The sequence below is a fragment of the Melanerpes formicivorus genome, unplaced genomic scaffold (assembly GCF_026170545.1).
Source record: "Melanerpes formicivorus ecotype bairdi unplaced genomic scaffold, bMelFor1.0.p_v2 SCAF_1, whole genome shotgun sequence".
Lineage (NCBI taxonomy): Eukaryota > Metazoa > Chordata > Aves > Piciformes > Picidae > Melanerpes > Melanerpes formicivorus.
In genome coordinates this window covers 40,947,225-40,972,680 of record NW_027142353.1, presented here as the reverse complement: position 1 = coordinate 40,972,680, position 25,456 = coordinate 40,947,225, and the positions used below count along the sequence as shown (strand labels likewise).

The 25,456-nt window shown below is 43.1% G+C and overlaps 1 protein-coding gene across 1 annotated transcript; it reads right to left on the bottom strand.

Moving 5' to 3' along the window:
* Positions 1 to 291: 291 nt before the first annotated feature.
* Positions 292 to 25,048, bottom strand: RP2 (RP2 activator of ARL3 GTPase). The gene is made up of 5 exons (XM_068140988.1): positions 24,903 to 25,048; positions 9,533 to 10,198; positions 7,916 to 8,030; positions 6,686 to 6,771; positions 292 to 2,755 (listed from the first exon to the last, which is right to left on the bottom strand). Exons 1-5 carry the CDS (start codon positions 25,035 to 25,037, stop codon positions 2,672 to 2,674), a joined length of 1,086 nt encoding a protein of 361 aa, XP_067997089.1. The 5' UTR covers positions 25,038 to 25,048; the 3' UTR covers positions 292 to 2,671.
* Positions 25,049 to 25,456: the final 408 nt, after the last annotated feature.

Genomic DNA, 25,456 nt, shown 5'->3' with positions numbered 1-25,456 from the left:
TTTAACAATACCCATCCAGAAATCTCTGTAGCTTGATATATGAATACCTTCTTCCATCTTTTACTGGAAAAACTGCAGAGTAAGATTAATCATCTATTAGGACTCTGGAGGAAAAAAATCCTGCTGTCAAAAATTCTCCTTTTGAGGATGGATGACTGCAGAGTTAAAGCTTATTTTCAATAGCTGTAATTATTTGAGATCCATATTTAAACACAAAATTCAGGTTTCATACTCAATATAAAATGTAATCATGTTTTCCACAATTTTACAATCTTAAGAAGTCTCCCAGAATCCAGAGTTTAGATTTTCAGTGTTTATTATGAATCACATTCACAATGCAATACAAATTACATAAAAAGCTATACAATAAACATACAAAGACTACACGAAGCACGTACCATTCTGTAACACATACAATACCTGATGATTAGGCTAGAAGTATTCTTAACACCTACTAGCAAGAACTTGAAGTCAAAAGATAATTGGATTGAAAAACTCCTTCATTGTTTAGGATTTTTAAATTAAAAACTCAGTAAGCAGAAGGGAAAAGCAACACACTGCTCTTCCCTAGCACGTAGAAAAGTTTCCCCACTGTTTCAAGCCTAGATTAATTTTCAGTTAATCATCCTGTCCTCCAGCAAGAGTAGTCATAAAAGTAGCACTTTGTTTCCAGAATGAGTTGGTGATACAAAAATAAACTATAAACATACATATAATCGTGTCAGCACGTAAGTTTGGAAGTATATATAAAAGTTTAGAGACCAAGATGGTCCAATATATGCACTGCTTAGATAAAACTACACAATGGCTGCTCTGAAGTGCATTGCACAATTTTGAAGTACTGCCCATATCAAAAGTGTTCTTTTACTGTACGTGTCTACAATAATTCTTGCAAATGTTCATGAGCTGCGCTTGAACTTTGGAGCCTGATCTCAGATATTTATCTGTTTTCACAGCCTTTCCTCACACATATAAAAAGTCCTGGCTGCCTAAGTGCAAATAAGTGATAATTTCCAGTACCAGTCAGATTCTGGTGGGAGTTTGACTTTATTTCACTTTGTCAGATAAAAACATTTCACGGAAGTCACATTTTTCTAACCTTTAGCACACCAATGGCTTAGTGACTTCAGGAGATACTCACAACATACAGCTTAAACTAAGGGCAAACATTTGTCTGGTAGAAACAAAATGACAGCTCAGAGCATCTCCTGGACATGACAAAATTATGAATTTCAGGAGAAGAGATTCTTACATGTGCTAATTCCAAAAAATTAGAGAGATGTGCTTTTAGCCACCTGCTTTTGGAGCTCCAGAGCTAAGAAACTGATGAGTCAACACTCATTCTCAGTTAAGATGCACAAGGTCTTCCCTTCTGACAAATGACCACAGTGAGGAAATTGTTTTAGCACCTCAACACAGTCCCAGTGCATTCAATGGATTGTTAAGGATATACAAACTGGAAACCCACCATTTCAATTAAGAACTTTCATTCTGTGCATCTGCATGCATGATCTGTTTGATCATTACAGAAGGCTTGTAACCTGAACACAAGTTCATGTAGAAAAAGCAGTAAAGATTCAATACACAAAAAAATCTTTCCATCAATGAAGTACTTAATATCCATATAGCTTTGCATTCTAATATGCACTGTATAGCAATAAGCATCCTTACCACTATTCAAAAGCATCTCCCAAAATGCTAGTAGCACTTCATTTCGTTTTCAGAATTAATGCAAAATAAACTCTTTAACAGTGTATAGTACTTCACAACCAAACTTTCAGTACTGCTACTGAGTCTAAAAGCCTTCTCCTATGGTCTAGTAAAAATTTTTTTAATGCCGTTCTCTGCCTCCCGTTTGCTGTATGACTGTTCTAGCAAACAATGGTGCCAGAAGCTTATTGATGCAAGTCCAAGGGAACATCATGTATATCCCATCTACAATTTGGGAATACCACAGGCATGTGTATTACCAGAGACTTTGAGTGGACCTTGGAGCATCTTCAGCAGAGCACTCCTAACCAGAATTCACCTTAAAGCAGATGAGCCTGGCAAGTGCTCATTTACCAGAACGCTGTTATGAAAAGTCTCAGTATAAGTGCTGCCGCAAACTACTTTATTCAAAAAAGGTGCTGAAGCAGAACAAGCTAGATGTACATTTGTTAAGTCACACAGCACTTCTGAAAGCATACTCTAAATAACTCATTTCAGGCTAGACTTTCATAAAAAGTCAATGACTACAGCTTTCTCCCTGGCCCCCAGTGAAGACAGATATGCACATGGGAAAGTTTTGAACAGCGAGTTTCACATAAATGTGTCTGAGCTCAAGAGAACATTTACTATTGCATCAAATTTAAATCAGCATTGCACTTTTCAAATATGATTACCATTACATGTTGACAAGAAATATTCAAGTGTCAATAGACATTTAGAAACCATGGTTAAAAGTTAGTAGAAAACCTCTATTGTCACTGGACTTGAAATATATGTTTCAAATAATACATAGGGGGAACTATGCCATTTACTCCAGTTCAGGTAATATGGTATTAAAACCACAAATAGCTTTATAAAAGAAATACAAAACCAAATGAAAGAAAAAATTCTCAGATACTATTGCCAAATTCAAGCCAAGTGACATCCAGGTGCCAAGACAAACCATACATGATGTTAGACTTCACATCCCCATCTGCATGTCAGCAAAATTGTAGAAATTGTCTACATCTTGAGACGCTGATGCCTTGCTCTCCGATACAAAAACCTGTTTTATCAAACAAGGAAACAGTTAAGCATTACTAATGAAGAAGTTAAAGTAGTCTTTGTTCATTCAGAGACAGTAATGGTTACTTTTATTTCATGAGGCACAACCCTGTTGGTTTCCACTGTATGGCAGAGAAGTCTTAGAATTCTCTCAGTTCTGATTCACCCTTTGTTACCATCATCTGTTCCTAGTAGGCATGCTAGCTGCACTAGCCCTAGCCTTCCATTGATAGGAATCAAAGTGTTGGGAATAAAATTATTCAGGAATCACAGCTTCAGCTAGTGTCTATTTTAAAGTATTTTTCTTGATAAAGGCAATCTCTGTCCAGGAAAGGGGGGCAAAACAAACACACACAAACCTCAGATTGCCATCAATCTTTAACAGAACGGCAGAGTTTGTAAAGACAGACTCCCTTGCCCTCAAAACACTTTGTTGCTTTTTTATGTAACTTCAATTACATTTGCATTTTGCAAAAGTGATCAACATATGTGAAAGTCAAGCTGTAGGACAGTCATCTTTGAAAGCTTTCATCAAATCAACCTAAAATGCCTTAGGCAAGGCCCAAACAACTCAGTAACAGGCAGCATTGTGGCTGTTCATCAGTCTCAACATGCAAGTGACAGCCTCCAACAAAAACTTAAACTGCATTCTTGCTATCTTACATTTTCTATACTTCAAGAAGAAATCACTAAGCAGTGTTGTCACAACCAACAGAGCTATTCTGAAGTGCAATAGGAACATAGGAATAGGTTATTCCAGACAACTATGCTCCTACAATCACCGCTATTCTGCTTCCCCTTGCTATGCCACATGAATGTAAACTACGACAGTTCCTTGAATGGGTTTGCTAAAACTATGTTTTAAGAGAAATATTCTGTTGCTCAGTAAATTTTTTCACTTAAAATGTTGTCACAAAGAAAGCAGTTTTCTAGACACTTGCTTGGACACGTAGTAGGCTTCTATTTGAAGGGACTTGAGAACATCTAGTCATTAGTTGGCAGATGTCCAACAGCAATTGGTATTATGGTCACAACAATTGAATACCTTCTTTCAGTGCCCTTCCCTACTAGGATATTACAATTTACATTTTGCAGAATATTTCATGCATAAGTGACGAAACAGGAACAATACTTGAAAACACACCCAGTAAGTGCAGAAGGTCACACCAGAAAGAATGTTAGAGGTAAAGAGTGCAGATTTATTTAGTCCACACGAAAAAAAAGTCTGCTTAAAAGCATAGCACAGAGCTCTCCTGGCAACATATTGTTCTATCAAACAGCTCAAAAACCTCTGGTGATGCTATTGCTGAAGAAATTTTCTACCCTTAGAGTATCTAGAGTTGCTTATCAGATTTATTTCAGAAACAAGAAGCTGGCGAGATTAACATTATTAGCAGATTAATCACAGAACAGTTTGTGTTGGAAGGGACCTCCAATGGTCATCTGGTTCCAACCCCAGAGCCAAGGGTAGGGGCACCTTCCACTGGACCAGATTACTCACAGATCCATCCAACCTGACCTTGAATGTTTCCAGGGGTGGGACTTCTACCATCTCCCTGGGCAACTTGTTCCAGTGCCTCACCACCCTCACAGTAGAGAATTTCTTCCTCATATCCAATATAAATTTACCCTCTTTCAGTTGGAAATTGTTACCCCTTATCCTATCACTACACTCCCTCGTAGAGTTCCTCCCCATCTTCTCCATAAGCCCCCTTTATGTACCAGAAGGCTGCTATAAGGTCTCTCCAGGGCTCTCTCTTCCCCAGGCTTAACAAGCCAAACACTCTCAGCCTGTCCTCATAAAAGAGGTGTTCCAGCCCCTTAGCATGTTTGCAGCCCTCTAAACTTGGTCCAGTAGGTCCAGGTTCTTATGTCAGGGACCGAGAGCTGAACACAGTACTTGATAATTTTTAACTGTGGTTTACAAATACAAATGTAGCCATCTGCCTAAAAGCAGATTCCTCTCCTGCAAACTCTTCCAGGATACACATCTTCCTAAGAGCTTTTGTCATTGTTTCTTGATCAAGGACATTTGTAATTCATTCTGATCACTGCAACAACTTTCAAACACAATAAGGACAGCCAATAACGAGGTGAATCTACTTCACAGAGCATTCTTCAATCTTCCAGAAGAATTAAGTCTGAAGAAGTTTGCTAGTCCTGAATTGCTTCTAAATCATGTCCCAGGAAAGAATTACCTTTTCCTAAAAATGGTATAGTCACAATACTCAGTTTTCTATTCAGTTTTCCATGCACAAATTCAGTGTTTACCAAAAGCTTTGGAATTACATCTTATCTAAATAAAGCCATATACTTCTCAGGAAGCCCAAAGTTCTTCTTATTCATTACTTGTTGCACTGAATTAAAAAGTGAGGCATATTTTACTATCAACCCTATGATCTGTAGTCAGAAATTTCAAATCCATCTGCAGTAACTAACTTCACACTTGGTACTAAACTCAAACACTACAGACCACCTCCAAGAACAATGCTTATTTCACAGCATAAAGTACACAGTGAAGTTTCAGGATGCATCTCAGATCAGGATATTCATCTTGTTATAACAACAGACACCAGTCATTTTAGTGAAGAGCATGGAAATTTTTATTTGTTCTAATATCACTTCAGTCTTTGATTGGAGAAAAAAACTATAAGAAACAGTGAATTACATGTCTAGCATCAGCTTTGTTCAATATAAAAAAATAAAAGTAGTCTTAACTGGACAGAGGAAAACAACACTGCAAGCTCTTGCTTGAAGGGGCCATTGATAGAGCAAAATTTAAGTGATGACTTCTAGGTCAAAAAACGGATCAGTAACATCATAGCACTACCCAGACTGTAGTTCTAGTATTCTCCATACTCAGAGAGCCAAATTAAGGCCAGGCACACATCAGGTTTTTGTCAATGCAACAGCCATGAGAAAAAGTTGCATATGCAAATTAGCTGCATTTGAGGTGACTTATTACAAGACAACTGTTTTCCAGAAACTGGGCAATCTAGTTCTGAGTAACTCAGCAGGAACTGAAAGACAGCAAGAGGCTGCATCACCACTATGTCTGAAAGACATTCTAGTCATCTTTGAATAGCTGCCTCAAAGCAAAGGACAGTAGTTTCACTCAAACTTAAGGAAAAACTTCTTTGCTTTGAGAGTAACTAACTGAGCACTAACAGGCTGGCCAGAGAGGCTATGGAGTCTCCTTCTCTGGAGGCTTTCAAAAACAGCCTGGATGTGTGCCTGGGCAACCTGATCTAGGCAAACCTGCTTTAGCAGGGGAATTGGTTGGACTAGATCTCTGGAGGTCCCTTCCAACCCCTACCATTCTGTGGCTCTGAAAGGGTTTGTCACTTTCTGTTTTCAGGAGTGCTCTAATTGTTTCCAGAGACTTTCTTAAAACATTTGGAATTCAGAGAAATGGGGACAGAAGGCAAAGGGGTGTGGTATAAAGAAGATAGAGTAAAGCAAGCTGACAGAATTAAAAAGAAAAAAATGCCTTTGAAGGAAGGCATTCTGCAATATCCTACACAGCAAAAGTAAACCTTGAAAAAAGTTACAGTCATATTATCTTTGTCAGGATTTAGCAGACTAGGACATCACAAAGCAGAGTTCAGTATAAGACTTGGAGCATAACTTTTCCTTACTGTATTGATAGAGGTTGTTTCATCAATTACGTGAAGCAACAGTTTTAAGTGGAAATCTTCTATTCTTCAATTCATATGGGAACTCAGTGCTCTTTTTTCCAAGGCAATTTTTCTAGTCTCCAACAAGAAACTTAAGTTTTGAGTTTAAAAAAAGCCCCAAAGAAAAGGATATTCAGATTTTACAACACACAGATCTAAAAAGACTGTGCATTATGTCAATGCTACAGCTTGACCATGAAGTATCCCACATGTTCTGTAACATTTGCTACCAATAAAGCTATATACCAGCTTACCTTGGTCCCACTAAAAACATCATTTACAGTGCTTCGACATCCTTCCACAGCGCCATCTCCATTGAACTCCAAAGCAACCACTGGACCTAGAAGATAATTTCATCTAGAATCAATACTACTTTCAAGCCTGGCATCGAAACAGTATAATTCTCAAACCACAGGGAATTGAGAAGCTTGCAAGAAGCATTTTATGTTTTTTGCTTGAGCAAACATAATAGAGGATAACAAATTAAAAACACTCCACTATAGCTTCAAAGTACAGTGTTATCAGAGAAGAAAATATCTGTAAGACCATGCTCATTTTTGTAGAGAATCTGGCAGGTTTCCATTTTTACTTCTTGAAAGGCAGCATGGCATAAAAACACTATGGAGCGCAGGGCATTGTGGAAGTGAGTCAGACTATACTGCTCAGATAGTGAGCCATTTTGCAGACATCTGGAGTAGGACTGAGTCATTCAGGCATTTTTGCTTCAGTCCCAAGATAGCAAACTGCCTGATTTTTAGACTTGTCCTCGCCCACTGTTTGCACATCCCCTTTCTCTGGTTTCATTCTGAACGCTTTATTTCTTCCCACACAGGTGCAAAACAGGCCTTAAAGTAGCCTGTCATCTGATAAGTACAGTAACTTTGGTCCTATTCTTGCAACGAGCATGACAGACCTCTTAGCATTATTGCAAAACAACTAAATGTTGCTACTAAGTTTGGGAGCGTGTATTGAGCTTTAACATACAACAGATGGCAAGATGTCAGTAGTGCTGCAGGACCACAACCAATCACAGATCAATAAAAAGGCTTTTGAAATACTCTGACAGTACACCAGTTATAAACAAGAATTTAATACTTGTCTGCTTTATACTCATCTCTGCTGACTTGCTTAGGTATGTATGCAGAAACACTGAACATCTAGGTGGTTGAGCATCAAGGGCAGTAAGATAGAAACAGTCCAAAGCATGAGTTTCTTTTGATCACTTCAGACAGAGCTGTATAGGCTGCTGGACCACTAGAGGGGAGGCAGAGCCACAAAGCACCCATGGAATATCTCATTTCTGATGCCTTCAGGAGTTTTGGCTGGTTTTGAAAGCCTCTGTGAGGCTTCAAACTCATCTCAACTGACTTTACACTATGCTCCTGAAACACACAGTTCTCCTTCATTCCTCTTTCTTCTCCACAACTCTCTAATGACAGATTAATTTCTATACCAAGAAAAGACAGACAATACCACAAACTCACCTTTTTCAAGCAACGGAATCAATTCTAATGCACACTGCTTGAAAACTCTGTGAGCATCCTCTGCCTTCATTAAGACTTCTTTAGTCTGCACCAGCTGAAAGCCTTTACCAGTCATCTGTTAACAGAGAAAGAATTAATCTTAAAAAGGTTTCTAAAGCAGAAGAGTTCAGCTCAAGTATCCAGGTTACACTGGAATAGACCCATTTCCCCCCATACACGTGAAGACACAGCATAAAAGGACTTTATTCTTTTCAAAGACCATTTGCTTTTTCTACACTTCTGTTTATTTTCATTCCATTCATCCAGAATTTATCCTCTGCCCTCATGTACCTAGAGAAGTAAAATGGGAATGTTTTTTTTTGGTTTATATTATGGCCCAGGGTTCTGGGTTTTTTCATCACAATCCCTCACAAGCTGAAACTAATGGGAGTTAGAAACATTCAGCATCTGGAGACAAGCAGTTAGTTCTCATTAGTCTACAATAGTTCAGTCAAGCATTAATTCCAATTCATCTCTTCACTGTTAAGTTTTCCATTTTGGAAAAATAGTTACAAGCTTTTGAACATGCACAACCTTTTACTTCAAATCTAACCCAAAACTGAAAGCATGTGGAGAAGCAGCAACTGTATTTGCACTTCCTAAGCATTCATTCATCTGTAGAGCATAAAGATTTCCACAGAATCTCACTATCTGGATTTTATCATCTTCTTAACTCTAATTGCTAAAGAACTACTAACACTGGAGACCACATCTATTATCCTTTTCACTGTAGCTATTCCTTCTTCAGAGAAAAAACAACCCATAAATACCATTACCTCCCTTCACTCAAGTAGATGTTAGTAACATAGTTCCACAAAAATCCAACTGTGCTGGGAGGAGGCAGGGAAACACTTCTTTCCTTGCAGTTATAAAACCAAGGGAAAGACATCCATAAGTTGTAGTGTTGACCTTACAACACTGTGATCACCAGATTTTACAGATCTCTCAGAAGCTGTAGCTCATGGTTACTGTCTCTGTTATCTCAAGCACTTCAGGGTGACAAAAGCAGTCAGCCACCCCCAGCACCTGTATCAGCTATTTAAATAATCAAAGACAGTTAACAGCCTTGACAAACACTCACTACCTCTTCCAGAAAAAAAGTCTAGTACTGAGTGGCAGGGGGTATACCATCCAACATGTATACTACAGTCCCTGTTAGTATTGAAAAACATTCAAGACACTGTTCTGTTAGCTTATTGCCACAAAAGTCACAGCTAAGAAGTTAATTTGATATATCCTTTTCCCAAGCATTGCCAATCCCTCTACATTGGGCCAAGTCCATCAAATGAACTATGCAGTTGTTTCATCACATGGGTTTGGTGCACCATGGTAGAGAAATACACTGGAACTATTTGAGGATAGATGTGCCAGTCACAGGATGTCATCTGTAAAACAACTGTCTGGCCAGGTGAGCTCCAGTCTCATACCTTGCCTCAAGGTTTTAAACAGTGCAGTTGATAACTGTGGCTAGTAGACAAGCAGAAATTCTGCATTTTCTCTTCAGAGAGCACCAGAGGCTATTCAGAAGAAAGTTTAATTAGACATTCAAAAAGCTGAAGGCAGACAAAGGTTGCTTACCTCATCAATTAACTTCCTGGCATTTGCAATTGTGTAATCGCCAGCAAAGAACACAGCCAAACACACTTCATCGCTGCTCTTCTCTCTCCGCCCTCGAGTTACTGGTATTATGCTCTTTGCAGCATCAGTAGAAATTCTGACAGCTTTCAGCTCCTCAGAGCTGGGAAGAGGAACATAATCTTGGACTACAGCATTCTCAGGCAAAAGGTCCCAATTATTATTTCCTGACACAGGGGTAAAGTCATGGATGTTGCTCCATGTGTTATTGAAGATACTCAATCCAGCATCTTTGAACTGTAAAGCAAGCTCAGGGTAATAGTACTGGAAACATCCAAATTTCATACCTGTGGAGGACTCTATAATGGGCTGGGTGGCACAGCACAAGAATACTTCCAACTTTTTGCAGTCCCGTGTACGAAACTGTTGGCAGGCCACTATGCATTTACAATCTTTGCAGTCACGGAAAAACACACTGCCTTTTACTGGTCCTAAAAAGATTTGGCAGTTTATGCAGTCATCAATAGTGATTGTAGCAGAATGGTCAAATATGTAGATACTACAGTTCTCACAGTCCTGAATGACAAATTGTTGCCCTGCTACTTTTCCAGGCAATCGACCCACAGTTTCATCTTTAAGTCCGGAAAAAGTGTAATCTTTGGGGTCAATCTGGCAGAGGAAGAAAAAAGAAAAGATCAGAACATGAAAGTCTCCATACACAGAGAACATGATAATGCTAGAATTACATAGAATTACATAGAATAAACCAGGTTGGAAGAGACCTTCAAGATCATCGCGTCCAACCTATCAACCAGTCCGACCCACCTAAACAACTAACCCATGGCATCAAGCACCCCATCAAGTCTCCTCCTGAATACCTCCAATGACGGCAACTCCACCACCTCCCCGGGCAGCCCATTCCAATGGGCAATCACTCTCTCTGTGTAGAGCTTCCTCCTAACATCCAGCCCAAACCTCCCCTGGCACAGCCTGAGACTGTGTCCTCTTGTTCTGGTACTGGCTGCCTGGGAGAAGAGACCAACATCCACCTGTCTACAACCTCCCTTAAGGTAGTTGTAGAGAGTGATAAGGTCTCCCCTGAGTCTCCTCTTCTCCAGGCTAAGCAACCCCAGCTCCCTCAGTCTCCCCTCATAGGGCTTGTGTTCCAAACCCCTCACCAACTTCGTTGCCCTTCTCTGGACTCGTTCCAGCAAGTCAACATCCTTCCTAAACTGAGGAGCCAGAACTGGACACAGTACTCGAGGTGTGGCCTAACCAGTGCAGTGTACAGGAGCAGAATCACCTCCCTGCTCCTGCTGGCCACACTGTTCCTGATGCAGGCCAGGATGCCATTGGCACTCCTGGCTGCCTGGGCACACTGCAGGCTCATGTTCAGCCTACCATCGACCAGCACCCCCAGGTCCCTCTCTGCCTGGCCGCTCTCCAGCCACTCTGACCCCAGCCTGTAGCACTGCATGGGGTTGTTGTGGCCAATGTGCAGAACCCGGCACTTGGATGTGTTCAATCTCATGCTGTTGGACTCTGCCCATCTGCCCAGCCTGTCGAGGTCCCTCTGCAGAGCCTCTCTACCCTCCAGCAGATCAACTCCTGCCCCCAGCTTGGTGTCCTCAGCAAATTTATTGATGATGGACTCAATGCCCTCATCCAGATCATCAATAAAGATGTTAAAGAGCACAGGGCCCAGCACTGATCCTTGGGGCACACCACTAGTGACTGGCTGCCAGCTGGATGTGGCACCATTCACCACCAGCTAAATGTCAACAGACTTGGTGTAGCAAGGAATTGTACAGGATACCCTGCCAGAAAACTCATCAAGGAGTGAATAAAGATCCAAAGCAGCTTGTTGTTGTTTGTTCTGATAAACTACCAGAATGCACAGTATTGAGGTACAAAAAAGAATTCAAACTATACTCCTGCCATGCTCCAGGAAAAAAATAAGTCTTCTCCTCTAATAAAGAATGGGAGCATTGGGAAGTTCTCTGTGAACTTTAAGCTGTTTCAGTAAAGATGACGGTCACAAGTGTTGTTGTAACAACTGTAATAAATGAACTGGCCGACATACTTAAAAATCCATAAAGCTTAAGATACACAGTATTTCTTTTTCAAGTACTTTTCTTGGTCATATTTACCATGCCCCAACACATTGCAAGGAAACCTTGGGGCTTTCAAGCAGTATTTCCTTTGTGATGCCTGCAACCTCTAAAGAGCTTGCTTATCTGCATCCCAGTGTTATCTTGTGCTAACAACTACAACGTTTCTGTGCTAACAGTAGCTATGTGATTGTTTTAGCTATGACCAAGAAGCAAGCATTGGCAGTGGTGGTGCAGGGTGTATGTTTACAGACCTCTCCCTATCCACATTTCACCAGGGAGGGACACTTGAAAGAAACCTGTGGCTTCTCCTGGACTCTCCACTGAAGGAGCAGTGACTGAAGAGCCACACAGCACCCAGGATGGTATGCAGTACAGGTGGGCGGCATGACAAATATAGCCTGTGCTGTTGTAACACTGAAGGAATCTGAGCTGTCTCATTTCTAGGTAAGTCTCAAGACAGCTACGATTCCCAGAGCAAATTCTACTCTGCCCTCTTGTGAAAGCTTATTAAAATAACACTTAGAAGCATTCAAGTATCTAAATTAGTCTAACATGAGATCACTTCACAAACCTGATATTTGATTATCAGCCTGATGGCCCTAAACTTTGATGCACCATGATCAGACACTGTATTACAACTCATTCTATATAGCCCAGTTTGTGAGAACCTCCTCCCCAACATTTCACATGAGATTTAGAGACCAGGAAAAGGCATAAACCAGGATGGGCTAGTGCTATACATCCACTAAACCAGATAAGCCTAGGTAGCTTTTGTCCAGAACACCTAATGGAAGCTAAAAGTCTCTACCAACTGATAAAATGTACTCCTTTATATACAGGATATCTATCTGCCCACCGTCCCAACAGGAATAGAGAATAGAATAGAATAAACCAAGTCAGAAGAGACCTTCAAGATCATCGCACCCATCCTATTATTCAACCCACCTAATCAACTAAACCATGCAACCAAGCACCCTATCAAGTCTCCTCCTGAACACCTCCAATGATGGTGACTCCACCACCTCCCCGGGCAGCCCATTCCAAAGAGGTTTGCAACCAATGAGTCTTCCAAATAAAATGCAAGTTGAGACAATGAAGATGGCTTCCTAGAAATCTCCTCTCAATCATATTTAATACCACTAGTACTTATCCAAGAAAGTTAGCTGGAAGAGTGACAAATACAACTGGGAGGCTCAAGTGGTAAGAGACACAGCATGGAGACTCAGTCACACAGTGTGATCAGGATCCAAACCATCTGAAGTCTTGAGTCTCATGTACTGTTACATATTTGATATATAGGGTATTTAGATTTCTATTCTCTCATACATGAGAATACAAGTATCAAAAATGCTTTTGGACACATTCTCCCCAGCCATTTCCTAGAACATTTTTATATAAATTTGTGCTTTGAGGTTTGTTTTTTTTAAATAACCTTGGGAGACAAGCTTACTGCCTTCAAAAGAGGGTATGGAGGAACAATTACTTCTCTTAAGAAGTAGATCAGAGTATCCAGAATTTACAGCTGTTTTGAAAGTTGGCACCTAAGCACATCCTTCTAAACTGCTCCATTGTAAAAAGCCTCTGAAGCAGCTCATTCTACATGGCAGCCTTCACGGAGATGTGTGAAACAACTTCACCTTGCAATTTTATGTAGGCCTAGGTGAAAAGCACTGGTTAGTCAGCTAACCCACAACCTACAATTTCAAATGAAAGAGCTTGAGAAAGTAGTAGAGTTTAGTGATAAAAGAGTCAGCTTTCTACCAGATTCAGGAGCTCAGTTCTATTTCCCTGATGCTGACACAACTCTTACTTCTCAGTTTGTTCACCACACTAGGAAGTTTGCCAATTTCCTTTAATTTCATTTTGCAGTCTTCCTTTTAAAGAGCTGACTAACACAGCCATAAAGGCTGGAGGGACAGAACTAAACAGATTTAATACTCTCTTCTACTACTAGGTTATTGCCCCCGTGAGGACTGAGTAATCCAAGACTGTAACAGATCTGAATGTTTCACTTCCCTGGATAAAAGAAATATGCCAGAGAAAGGTGCATGAAGCCAGAACTATAATTTTGAGGACCCATCCAACACCTGTTCATATGCTCATCATGGAGTTTCATGCTCACCATCTCCAAAGTCTGCAGCTATCAACAAGTTAACACTAAATCACTGTGTCCACCTTCCTTCCCACGATGGTCCCTTTCTTAAGGTCTGACTTGGCAAAGCAACAAACAAAGCAGGCTAGGAAAACCAAAATCAGTAGGAGAAATAAACACCTGCAGTCTCCTATAACCATAACCAGGTTTATATAGAATTCTCTGCTCAGTCATCTGGTGCAAATTTTGCTGTAAAATCTTAAGCATATGGCAGGTCAGCAAAAATCAACTGTTTGATAACCTGCCTATTTATTCTTTGCATGTAGATAAAGCTTCCACCCACCCCACCCAGACAAATGCTTTATTCTCCATCCCTTAATATAGTTTTAAACATTTTTTTTCCCCACAGGTTGATACAAGTCCAAATGATGGCAGTATTTATAGAAGCAACTTCTAATGCTTTCAGCTGAATTTTAAGACTTTTTGGAGTAGATCACAGAAACATTCAGGTTGGAAAAGATCCTCAGGATCACCAAGTCCAACAGATAACGCTACTCTGCAAAGTTCACCCCTAAACCATATCCCCAAGCACATCCAAATGACCTTTAAGCACATCCAGTGTTGGTGACTCAACCACCTCCCTGAGCAGCCCATTCCAGTGCCTGACCACTCTTCTGTGAAAATTTGTTCCCTAATGTCCAGTCTAAACCTACCCAGATACAGCTTTAGGCCATTCCCTCTTGTTCTATCACTACCTACCTGTGAGAAGAGACCAGCACCAGCCTCTCTACAACCTCCTTTCAGGCAGTTGTAGAGAGCAATGAGGTCTCCCCTCAGCCTCCTCTTTTTAAAACTAAACAGCCCCAGCTCCTTCAGTCACTCTTTGTAAGACTTATTCACCAGGTCCTTCAGCAGCTTCATTGCCCACCTCTGCATTCGCTCCAGCACCTCCACATCTCTCCTGTATTGAGGTGCCCAAAACTGTACACAGTATTCGAGATGTGGCCTTACCAGAGCTCAGTACAAGGGGACAATCACCTCCCTACTCCTGCTGGACACAGCATTTCTGATACAAGCCAGGATGCCATTGGCTTTCTTGGCCACCTGGGCACACTGCTTACTCATATTCAGTTGCTTGTTGATTAGAATCCCCAGGTCCCTCTCTGTCAGACAGCTTTCCAGCCACACTTCCCCGAGCCTGTGGTGTTGCTTGGGGTTGTTGTAACCCAAGTGCAGAACCTGGCATTCGGCTTTGTTGAAGCTCATCCTGTTAATATTGGCCATCAATTCAATCTACCCATGACTCTCTGTAGAGCCTCCCTACCCTCAGGAAGATCAACACTCCCACCCAACATGGTGTCATCTGCAAGCTTACTGATAACACACTATGTCTTCATCGAAGTCATCCGTAAAGATGTTAAACAGAAGTCGTCCCAAATCTGAGTCCTGAGGAGCACCACTTGTGGCTGGCTGCGAGCTGGATTCAATTCCATTGACCACCACTCTTTGGGCCTGTTTGCCCAGCCAGGGCTTTATCCAGCAAAGCCTGTGCTCATCCAAGCCACGAGCAGACAGTTTGTCCACAAGAATTCTGTGTGAAATGGTGTCAAAGGCTTTTTGGAAATCTAGGCAGGCAATATCCACAGCCTTTCCCTCGTCCAACAGTCAGATTATCCTGTCATAAAAGATCAGGTTGGTCAGGCAGGACCTGCCCGTCACAAACCCATGCTGACTGGGCCTGATCCCCTGGTTGTTCTCTATATGTTATGTAATGGTGCTTGAGATGATCTGCTCCATGACCTTCCCTGATACTGAGGTCAGACTCACAGGTCTGTAGTTTCCCAGATCCCCCTTTCCTGTAGATAGGTGTTACATTTGCTACCCTCCAGTCCATTGGGACCTCCCCAGTTAGCCAGGACTTCAGTTAAATAATGGAAAGTGGCTTGGTGACCACATCTGCCAACTCCCCCAGTGTACTCCCTTGGGTGTAGCCCATCTGGCCCCATAGACTTGTGTGCATCTTAGTGGCATAGCAGGTCAGTGACCACTTCCTCATTTATTATGAGGACCTCATTCTGATTCCCTTTCCTGACTCCTATTTCGTGTGGCTGGGTGTCCAGGGAACTGCTGGATCCACTGCTAAAGACCAAGGCAAAGTAGGCATTGAGTATCTCAGATTTCTCCTCATCCTTAGTCACTATGTTTCCCTCTGCATCCAACAAAGGATGGAGGTTTTCCCCAGTCCTCCTTTTGTTGTTAATGAATTTATAGAAACATTCTTATTATCCTTAACGGATGTAGCTATGTTGAGCTCTAGCTGTGCTTCAGCTCTCCTAATTTTCTCCCTTCATAACTTCACTACATCTTTATAGTCCTCATGAGAGACCCGTCCCCTCTTCCAAAGGCCATAGACTCTCCTTTTGCTCTTGAGGTCCAGCCAAATGTGCCTATTCAGCCAGGCCAGACGCCTTCCCTGCTGACTCATTTTTCAGCACACAGGAACAGCCTGCTCTTGAGCCTTTAAGACTTACCTCTTGAAGTATGCCCAGCCTTCCTGGACTCCTATATCCTTCAGGGTGTCCTCCCAAGGGACTTTGTCAATCAGTCTCCTGAACAGGCCAAAGTTTGCCCTCTGGAAGTCCAAGGTGGCAGTTTTATTAACCCCTCTCCTTGTTTCCCCAAGGGTAGAGAACTCAATCATCTCATGATCGCCGAGTCCTACATGCTCTCCAACCTTCACTTTCCCCCCAGGTTCTTCCCTGTTCACAAGAAGCAGTTCCAGGAGGGCACCTTCTCTGGCTGGCTCCCTCACCAGTTGTGGGAGGAAGTTATCCTCTACACATTCCAGGAACCTCAAGGACTGCTGTCTCCCTGCTGTATTGTATTTTCAGAAGATATCTGGGAAGTTGAAGTCTCACAGGAGAACAAAGGGAAGCAATTGTGAAACCTCTCTCAACTGCTTATAAAAATTTCATCCACCTCTTCATCCTGGTTGGGTGGTCTATAACAGGTTCCTACCATGATATAACTCTTGCTGGCCTTACTCCATTCTTACTTATAAGGACTCAACCCTATAATCACCTTTCCACTTTCCTTTTTATACCCAATAGTGATTTATTTATATTTTTCACTTTTCTGATCAAAATCTGCAGCTAAATTTTAAAGGCAAAGCCTAAAACTACCACAACAGGAGAGATGCTCAAGTCCCCTAATCGTCCTCATGCTCTCCGTTGGATTCTCTCCAGCAGTTCTCTCTTTCTTGAACTGGGGAGCCCCAAACTGCAGTATTGCAGGTATGGTCTCACCAGAGCAGAGCAAAGAGGTAGAAGAACCTCCCTAGACCTGGACACACCCTTCTTGATGCCTTCCAGGATACCATTGGTTCTCTTGGCGACAAGGGCACATTGTTGTTCCAAGAAGAACTTGCCGTCCACCAGTGTTCCAAGGTCTTTCTCTGCGGAGCTGCTTTCCATCAGGGCAGACCCTAACTTGTACTGGTGCATGTTGTTATTTCTCCCCAGATGTAGGACCCTGCACTTGTCCTTATTAAATTTCATGAGGTTTGCCTACACCCAGCTCTCCAGCTCGTCCAGGTCATGTTGGATGGCTGCACAGCCTGCTGGGGTGTCAGCCAACCCCCCCAGTTTTGTATCATCATTGAACTTGCTGAGGGTCCTCTCAATCCCCTCATCTAGGTTGTTGATAAAGATGTTGAACAAAACTGGACCCAATACTGATTCCTAGGGAACACCACTGGCCACAGGCCTCCAAGTTGACTCTGTGCCACTGATGATGACCCTCTGAGCTCTGTTGTCAAGCCAGTTTGCAATTGACCTCACGGACCAGCCACCTATGCCACATCTCCTGAGCTTTTCTATGAGGATGTTATGCGAGACAGTATCACAGAATCAACCAGGTTGGAAAAGACTTCAGAGATCATCAAGTCCAACCTATTACTTATTACCTAACACCTCCTGACAACTGAACCATGGCTCCAAGTATCAAAAGCCTTACTGTAGTCGAGGTATATGACATCCACTGCTCTTCCTTTGTCTACCCATTTTGGTCATGGTTTCATAGAAGGCCATCAGATTAGCCAGACAGGATCTCCCCTTGGTAAATTGATGTTGACTACTCCTTATAAACTTCTTGTCTTCCATGTGGTTAGAGATGACCTCCAGGATGAGCTGCTCCATCATCTTTCCAGGGATGGAGGTGAGGCTGACTGGTCTGTAGTGGCCTGGGTCCTCCTCCTTGCCTTTGTTGAACACTGGAATGACATTTGCTTTCTTCCAGTCATCAGGCACCTCTCCTGTTCTCCATGACTTTTCAAAGATGATGGAGAGAGGTTCAGCAACAGTCTCAGCCAATTCTCTCAGCACTCGTGGATGCACCCCATTGGGGCCCATGGATTTGTGTGTCTTCAGATGGTATAAGAGATCTCTAACCTGGGCCTGATTGACCAGCGCAATGTCCACATCTCTCCAGTTCTGCTCCCTTGCTTCTAGAGACTGAGGTTCCTGAGGGCTGGTCTTAGGAGTAAAGACTGAGACAAAGAATACATTCAGCAACTCTACCACCTCTGCACCATCAGTTACCATATCTCCCATATCATTCAGTAGTGGGCCTACCTTGTGCCTGCTCTTCCTTCTATCACTGATGTGTTTGAAAAAAACTCTTCTTGTTCTCTTTCACCCCTCCAGTGAGATTCAATTCCAAGAGGGCCTTTGCCTTCCTTATTGCATCTCTAGAGTCCTCCCCAAGTGACTAGTCCTTTTTTCCACATATTGTAAACCTCCTTTTTATTTGAGTTTCACTAAGAGTTCCTTTCTTATCCATGCAGGTCTTCTGCCTGCCTTACTTGATCTTTCTTCAAGGGAATACATTTCTCTTGAGCTTGGAGTCTCATCTTTTATTATCAGCAATGACATTGATAAGTCTGTTACAAAGAACTGGAGGACAAGTTGTAAGGAGTAAGTATTTTAAAGAAAAAAGAAAGGCAAGAAGGCAAACAGAAGTTTGTCATAGTTGCTTTGAATTCTAGGAAGCTCTGCTGAAACAAGTGCAAGGTGTATTAAGCAGTTTTGCTTCCTGCAAGCACTTGTCTTGCAAGAAGGTCAGAGGACAGATGTGGAGGCTGCAGATAACAAATCTCTTCACCACTATCCAGTTTACTGGCACCATGACTAGACAGCTCACATCTGGAAGCCAACTTTGACAATACTAGAGCCTCACTGGTTTTTGTGGTAAATATGTCTAGAATCACCAAGGATACAAACAGCTTCTTGAACTCTTTCTCGTTCATGTCTTTTCACCAGGTCCATCAGGAAGGAAGTTTTAGTCAGCAATGACATGCCACCACAAACATGAGAAGGTACTGCTGTTCTTAACAGATCATGGTTCTCTTCTAGTTACCCGGGTCTAGCCTGCCAAGTTGTAAAGTCTTTCTAAACTACTCACAATATGGTTTTCTCTCAAAATAAAATAATAAAAAAAAGAAGTCCCTATCTCTCTAAATCACAACAGATTCAGCTATGGACTTACACAGAGTTGATGACATACAAGATTTGGCTGCTGACCCACTGATATTACTGCAGCTATAGGGTAGGCACACTAACCTAAGAGGCTTTAAGTGCTATTTTTGTCAGTGGAGGAATTAAGAGAAAAGTAGTAAGAAAAGTGCCTTCCCTAGCCTAGATAATTCTGCATATTCATATTTGCATAGGTTTGGTGCCCTCAAGTACTGAGTTGAAACATCCTACAGAGACTGTTGAAGTTACTCAGACTTCTAGATTCTTAAGCAAGAATAAAAGGTGGAAAGAAGAACAGTAAGTGAAGGTTCCAATCACTAGCACACAGTCTTTCATCTTGGAGCATCTCCTGTGCACTTCAGCTTTAAATGTAGCCACTACAACAGTCTGAATGCACATTTCACTCTAGTCTTTGTAATCTTCCTTCTCTTCCAGATCACTCAAAATAATAATTTTCATACCTCTCTGAGCAGAAAATCAAATTGCCAAATGCTGCAGATCAGAGAACAGTAAGAAAGGAAGCTATTACACAGCTATATCAGACTTAACTGGAAATACTGTTTAATATGAACCTGCTGACTGTTTCTCATTTAATAGTCTGTTTCGAGAATTACAGCATTAGCTCTTCTGGTGCACAGGGAAGCATAAGGGAGAAGCACTGCACTTAGGGACAAGGGTGATCCTCCCCCTCTACTCAGCCCTGGTGAGACCCCACCTGGAGTACTGTGTCCAGTTCTGGAGCCCCTATTACAAGAGGGATGTGGAGGTGCTGGAACGTGTCCAGAGAAGGGCCACGAGGATGATCAGAGGGCTGGAGCACCTCTCCTATGAGGACAGACTGAAGGAGTTGGGGCTGTACAGTCTGCAGAAGAGAAGGCTCCGAGGTGACCTAATTGTCGCCTTCCAGTATCTGAAGGGGGCCTACAGGAAGGCAGGGGAAGGACTTCTCAGGATATCAGGTAGTGATAGGACTAGGGGGAATGGAGTGAAGCTGGAGGTGGGGAGATTCAGGCTGGATGTGAGGAGGAGGTTCTTCACCATGAGAGTGGTGAAACCCTGGAATGGGTTGTCCAGGGAGGTGGTCGAGGCCCCGTCCCTGGGGGTGTTTAAGAGCAGGCTGGATGAGGCTCTGTCCAGCCTGATCTAGTGTGGGGTGTCCCTGCCCATGGCAGGGGGGTTGGAACTAGATGATCCTTGTGGTCCCTTCCAACCCTGAATGAAACTATGAAACTATGAAACTATGAATTTCCGTGTTTAGATGGGATGCAAAAGTGATTATTTTAATGTTCCAAAATAAAATGTAAGTGAGATCTAGATATTTCAAGATACCCACATCAGCTCAGATCATTCTAGCAAAATCCTCAAATGTAAACTAACAAATGACTATCTGTGATTTATGTAGAAAGTTAAATGTTTGCATTTTTCACAGTTGTTTGAATGCAGCCATAGCTTGATACATGCAATGATATTTTCATGGTTCCTATCAACTAAAGCAGTTAAGTTGCAAGTCAACTGACATAAACCAAAACCTTACTTGTTCCTTTTAAAAGGAAAAACTGTCTGGGAAGGAAAGTCCCTCTAAGCTTAAAATGTCACTGTGATTCTAATTAATGTAATCCTACTTCTCTAAACATGAGACGAGCGAAAAAAAAAAAGACGATACAGCTTTTTGTGTTTCTTCTCCTGCAGAGGTCACAACATGTGGCTGAATCTGCCATCACAAGACATAAAACCTCAGTTCCTGTCTATATGCACCCATATTGCTACTGCTGTAGTTGCTGCTCTGATCACATATGTAAATGATGTTAGTCACATGAAAGCTAATAAGGTAGGAATGGAAAAGGGAGACCAGGAGCAACCTTGCTGAAGATGACTGAGGAGGGCTGAGCACCACCAAGTTCCTCTCCTATACTTGGTCAGAAGGGTATTCTCAGTATCACAGTATAACTACGGTTGGAAGAGACCTCAAGGATCATCGAGTCCAACCTGTTGCCACAGACCTCATGACTAGACCATGGCACCAAGTGCCACGTCCAATCTCCTCTTGAACGCCTCCGAGGATGGTGACTCCACCACCTCCCTGGGCAGCACATTCCAATGACGAACAATTCTCTTAGTGAAGAACTTTCTCCTCACCTCAAGTCTAAACCTCCCCTGGTGCAGCTTGAGTCTGTGTCCCCTTGTTCTGGTGCTGGTTGCCTGGGAGAAGAGACCAACCCCTTCCTGGCTACAACCACCTTTCAGGTAGTTGTAGAGGGCCATGAGGTCACCCCTGAGCCTCCTCTTCTCCAGGCTAAACAATCCTGGCTTGCTCAGCCTCTCCTCATAGGGCTTGTGCTCAAGGCCTCTCACCAGCCTTGTTGCCCTTCTCTGGACACGTTCAAGTGTTTCGATGTCCTTCTTAAACTGAGGGGCCCAGAACTGCACACAGTACTCAAACAGTTCTCACAGCAGCCCAAGGACATTGACACATAACAAGGCCACAGGATGTGATACAGTAATAACAGACCGTAGTGGTCTGTCACACAGACCCTGTAACAAATTGTGCTCTACTTATTCTCCTGGACTAAGAATCCCAGAGCAGCAAGAAACGGAATACACATCCTTTCCCCTTGTTTACAAGATAAGCTGATCCTCCCACTACACCATAAGTAATCTTCACACAGTTATTTGAGGCCAAAGGTCAGCAAGCGTTACAGAGGTCTTGGTAGACTTATAATGCAATCTAAAATTGATTAATTTTTGCATGCCTTAAACTCAAACACTTTTGTTCTCACTTAAATGAGGTCATACAGAAATCGGAAAAGTCCCCTCAAATTGGTATACTTCCCTTAATTTCACTTCAACAATCAGCACTTTACAGTATTTTGTATTTAGAGTTTTCCACCACAGGGTACATTATCAGAAATACTATTTAAAAACTACATGGTCACTAGGATATCATCTTTGGCTGGGTCTATACTAGTAGATAGTACCAATACTAATCATCTTTTGACACCAGATCCTAATTAAAATAGACTATGCTATTGTTGCTGACCTTTAGAAGCAGAATAAATAGTTGGACTGGAGGAGCTGCTCAGGTTCAGAGCTTCTCCCAGCACAGCCATCAGCTAGCAGTGACCTTTCTTCATATCCCTAATCAGCCAAACATGCATATGAGTGTGCCTACTTTTCTTTGCCTACATGAGTGTCAGCATGGCATTAGTCTACAGGAAGACAGGTGGAGCACACAGCAAGACTTGCCTATCTGTAAGAACATACAGAAGGACAAATTACAAGAACTGAGGACAATTGCCAAACCTGCCTATAGAACTGTATTATATAATCAGAACTGCATTACCAAGCAGGAAAACCTGAAAGTAGAAACACATCCCCAATTTAAATAGTCAGCTGACACATTATTAAAAGTAACAGAAAATGAACAACAGACGACCACTAGCACATCTGTTGACCAGCTGAGGTTTTCTCAGTTCAGAATAAAATTCAACATGCTTGGTGAACAAAAAGGAGTCTCAAAGGCACACATTTTCCAACTGAGTTCCTGAGTTCCAGCTGTGCTCCTGTGCAACCTGATCTTGGTGTACCTGCGTCAGCAGGAGGATAATCTCCAGAAATCCCTTCCAACCCTTCCAGTCTGTGATTCTGCAAGTTCAACCTAACTGTACAGACACAAACTGGGAAATGAGTAAGTATATGTGATGCATCAGAAACGAGAAAGCAAGAGACAACGGGATAATGTTTCAGAGATAATATTTACAATTGCTACATTAACACTGGACTTAGTATCACTTAGTACAAACTGGGATCAACAAGTTTAACACACCAAGTGCTTAGTACTGCTTTCCCCATGCATACACCCAAACGCCCAATGAAACATAAGGCTGCAAAGTACAAGAGAAAGGGGCTTAAACATTAAATAGCCATTTTTGAACTGTACAGTATAAAATTAAGCAGCTAATTTGACAGCTTCCACAGTTCAGTAGCACAGCCCAAACTCACCAATTCTTCTGGTTTTTAAGTCTTTTATAGAAAAAGAGGAAGTTGTATATGCAATACGTGCTTTTTTTTTTTTTCCCCTCCACAAAGATAGATTGTTGGCCCTGTAATAGCCTCATCTGTTAGCTTGAGCCTACTTCCAGCACTTTAACAACAGTAATTTCCTTAGCAACAAGGCTGGCTGTTCTCTGAATCAAGTGCTTCTATGTCCTGACTTTCATCCTTCAAGTCTTAGAAGTTAGCACCTTATAAGCAAGTTGAGTAAAACGTCTTGTATCAGTTAATCTTCAGCTGATGAATTTGCTTTAAAGTTAAAATATTATTTCAAATGCTCATTTTGTACTGTCACACTGAGATAAGATTTGTTCTGCTACTCTAGAATGTGGTTTCAGTACAGGCTTCTCCCTGTGAGAATAGCCTCCACACAAGTAACAGGCTGCGCTTCAACACTGCACTGCAAATACCCCACTAGCAAGTCAAAGCAACAAGCCCAACACAGATCAAACATCTTTATCCTCAAGGAACTGATTCCTTCAGGCCATGTGCATGCTCTCTAGCTCATCTCTATCTGAGCCTGTCTTAATCTACTTGGAAGACTTAAAGGACACCCTAGAGCACCTGGCAAAGTTTAAAAACAAGTAAGCTAAGCATTCAAATAAGTTCACACATCATCTTTCCTATACTTGTAAAATATAGCCTAAAGGTTTGAGAATGTTGTTTGTAGAAACCGCATCAGTTAAGTTGATGGCTTCACTGTCTCTCCTTCCCTCACCAAAAGGAGAGAAGGGGTGACCTAGCAGGGCTATTATGTCATGACATGTTTAGGAAGTGAAAATTGAAATGAGGGTGAGAAGAAATTCTTTTAATCTAGTACTTAAGCATTTTGCTGCTTGAAACTTCATGATTGCCTTCAGGAGATCAGGAAACAGCACTGAAAATTTATCTGTTACTTCAGGGACTGATAGGCTAGTCTAGGGTGGTTGTTTTGGGGGGGTTTAATCGCAACCTACACAAAACAAACAACAAAACCAAACCAACAAAGAAGAAAACCACCACCAACCGAAACCGAGCAGGAATAAAAACTACCACTGACGGTCAGGGCAGAAGCACGAGCTTCATGATCCCACTGAAATACCAGTTGCGAGGACTTCAGCTCAGACGGACAATTACCCAGGTACCGCTAACCGCCGTGACGGCGCTTTGCTCGGACGAAGCACACACCCGAGGGACTGCCCGCCCGCCCCGAAACCGCGGACACCGGTTACGTGCAGTCTGATCGGGGACTGACGCTCGCACAGGCGGCAGCCGTGCAGCCTGCTCCGCTCGCGCAGCCTGAGACAGCCCAGCAAAATCCTGAAGCGAAATACTTGATTTTTAAATAACCGCACTTTAAATAACTGCATGGGCCGACCGTAACATTGGTGCCGGGGTAACTGAGCTCCTTAACGGGGCGCACACCCCGTCCACCCCCGTGCCAAGCGACAGCGGCTCGACGTAGGGAGCCTGCCACGGCCACAGCCCCACACACCCCAGGCAGCAGAAGAGAGCAAGGCGCTGCCCGCCCAGGACAAGCGGTACTCCCGCCCAGCCCCGGTAACCGGCTGCCTGCGACCGGGGGAGGGGAACTGCTGAAGCAGTACCTTAGCTCGCTGGTCCCAGCTGTACTTTGGCGCCTTCTCCCCTCCGGCCGCTGCATCTTGGCCGGCCTCCCCCGCCGCCGAGAGCTGCTGGCCGCCCTGGGCCGGCTTGCTACGGCGAGAGAAGCAGCAGCCCATGGCGCCGCCGCCCGCCCGGCCCGCGGGGAAAGGCTGCGAGCGCGCGCCAGCGCAGCGCCTGGCCGCCCCGCCCCTCGCGCTTCCGGTTTCCCCCCCATCTCCCTAGCGACCGCGACACTCTCCCCGCCCCGTCCCGCTCCAAGCCTTCACCGGGCGGCTCGGGGAGGGGCTTGCCGCCGGCGGGCCGGACAGGGCCGTGTCTGACAGGACGAGGTGCTCAGCCGGAGGTGGAACGGGGAGGCAGTGCACCGCGGGGTCGGAAGGGACCGGGGGAAAGCGGGAAAAATCCGTTTCTCAGTGAGTGCCATTGTCCGTGTGTCCCCCTCCACACCTTCCCGGCACCGAGTGCGACCCTTCTGTAGCGGGGGGGAAGACACTTCTTGTAAATCGACAGCCCTACGGATGTGAAAACGCCGCCC

What these genes read in the sequence shown, in the direction of transcription:
- RP2 (XM_068140988.1), bottom strand. Translation starts at nt 25,037, where the DNA reads ATGGGCTGCTGCTTCTCTCGCCGTAGCAAGCCGGCCCAGGGCGGCCAG. An exon ending in GCTGGGACCAGCGAGCTAAG is followed by an intron (nt 10,199 to 24,902) that starts GTACTGCTTCAG and finishes TTCCTCTGCCAG; the next exon opens with ATTGACCCCAAAGATTACAC. An exon ending in GATTCCGTTGCTTGAAAAAG is followed by an intron (nt 6,772 to 7,915) that starts GTGAGTTTGTGG and finishes ATTATCTTCTAG; the next exon opens with GTCCAGTGGTTGCTTTGGAG.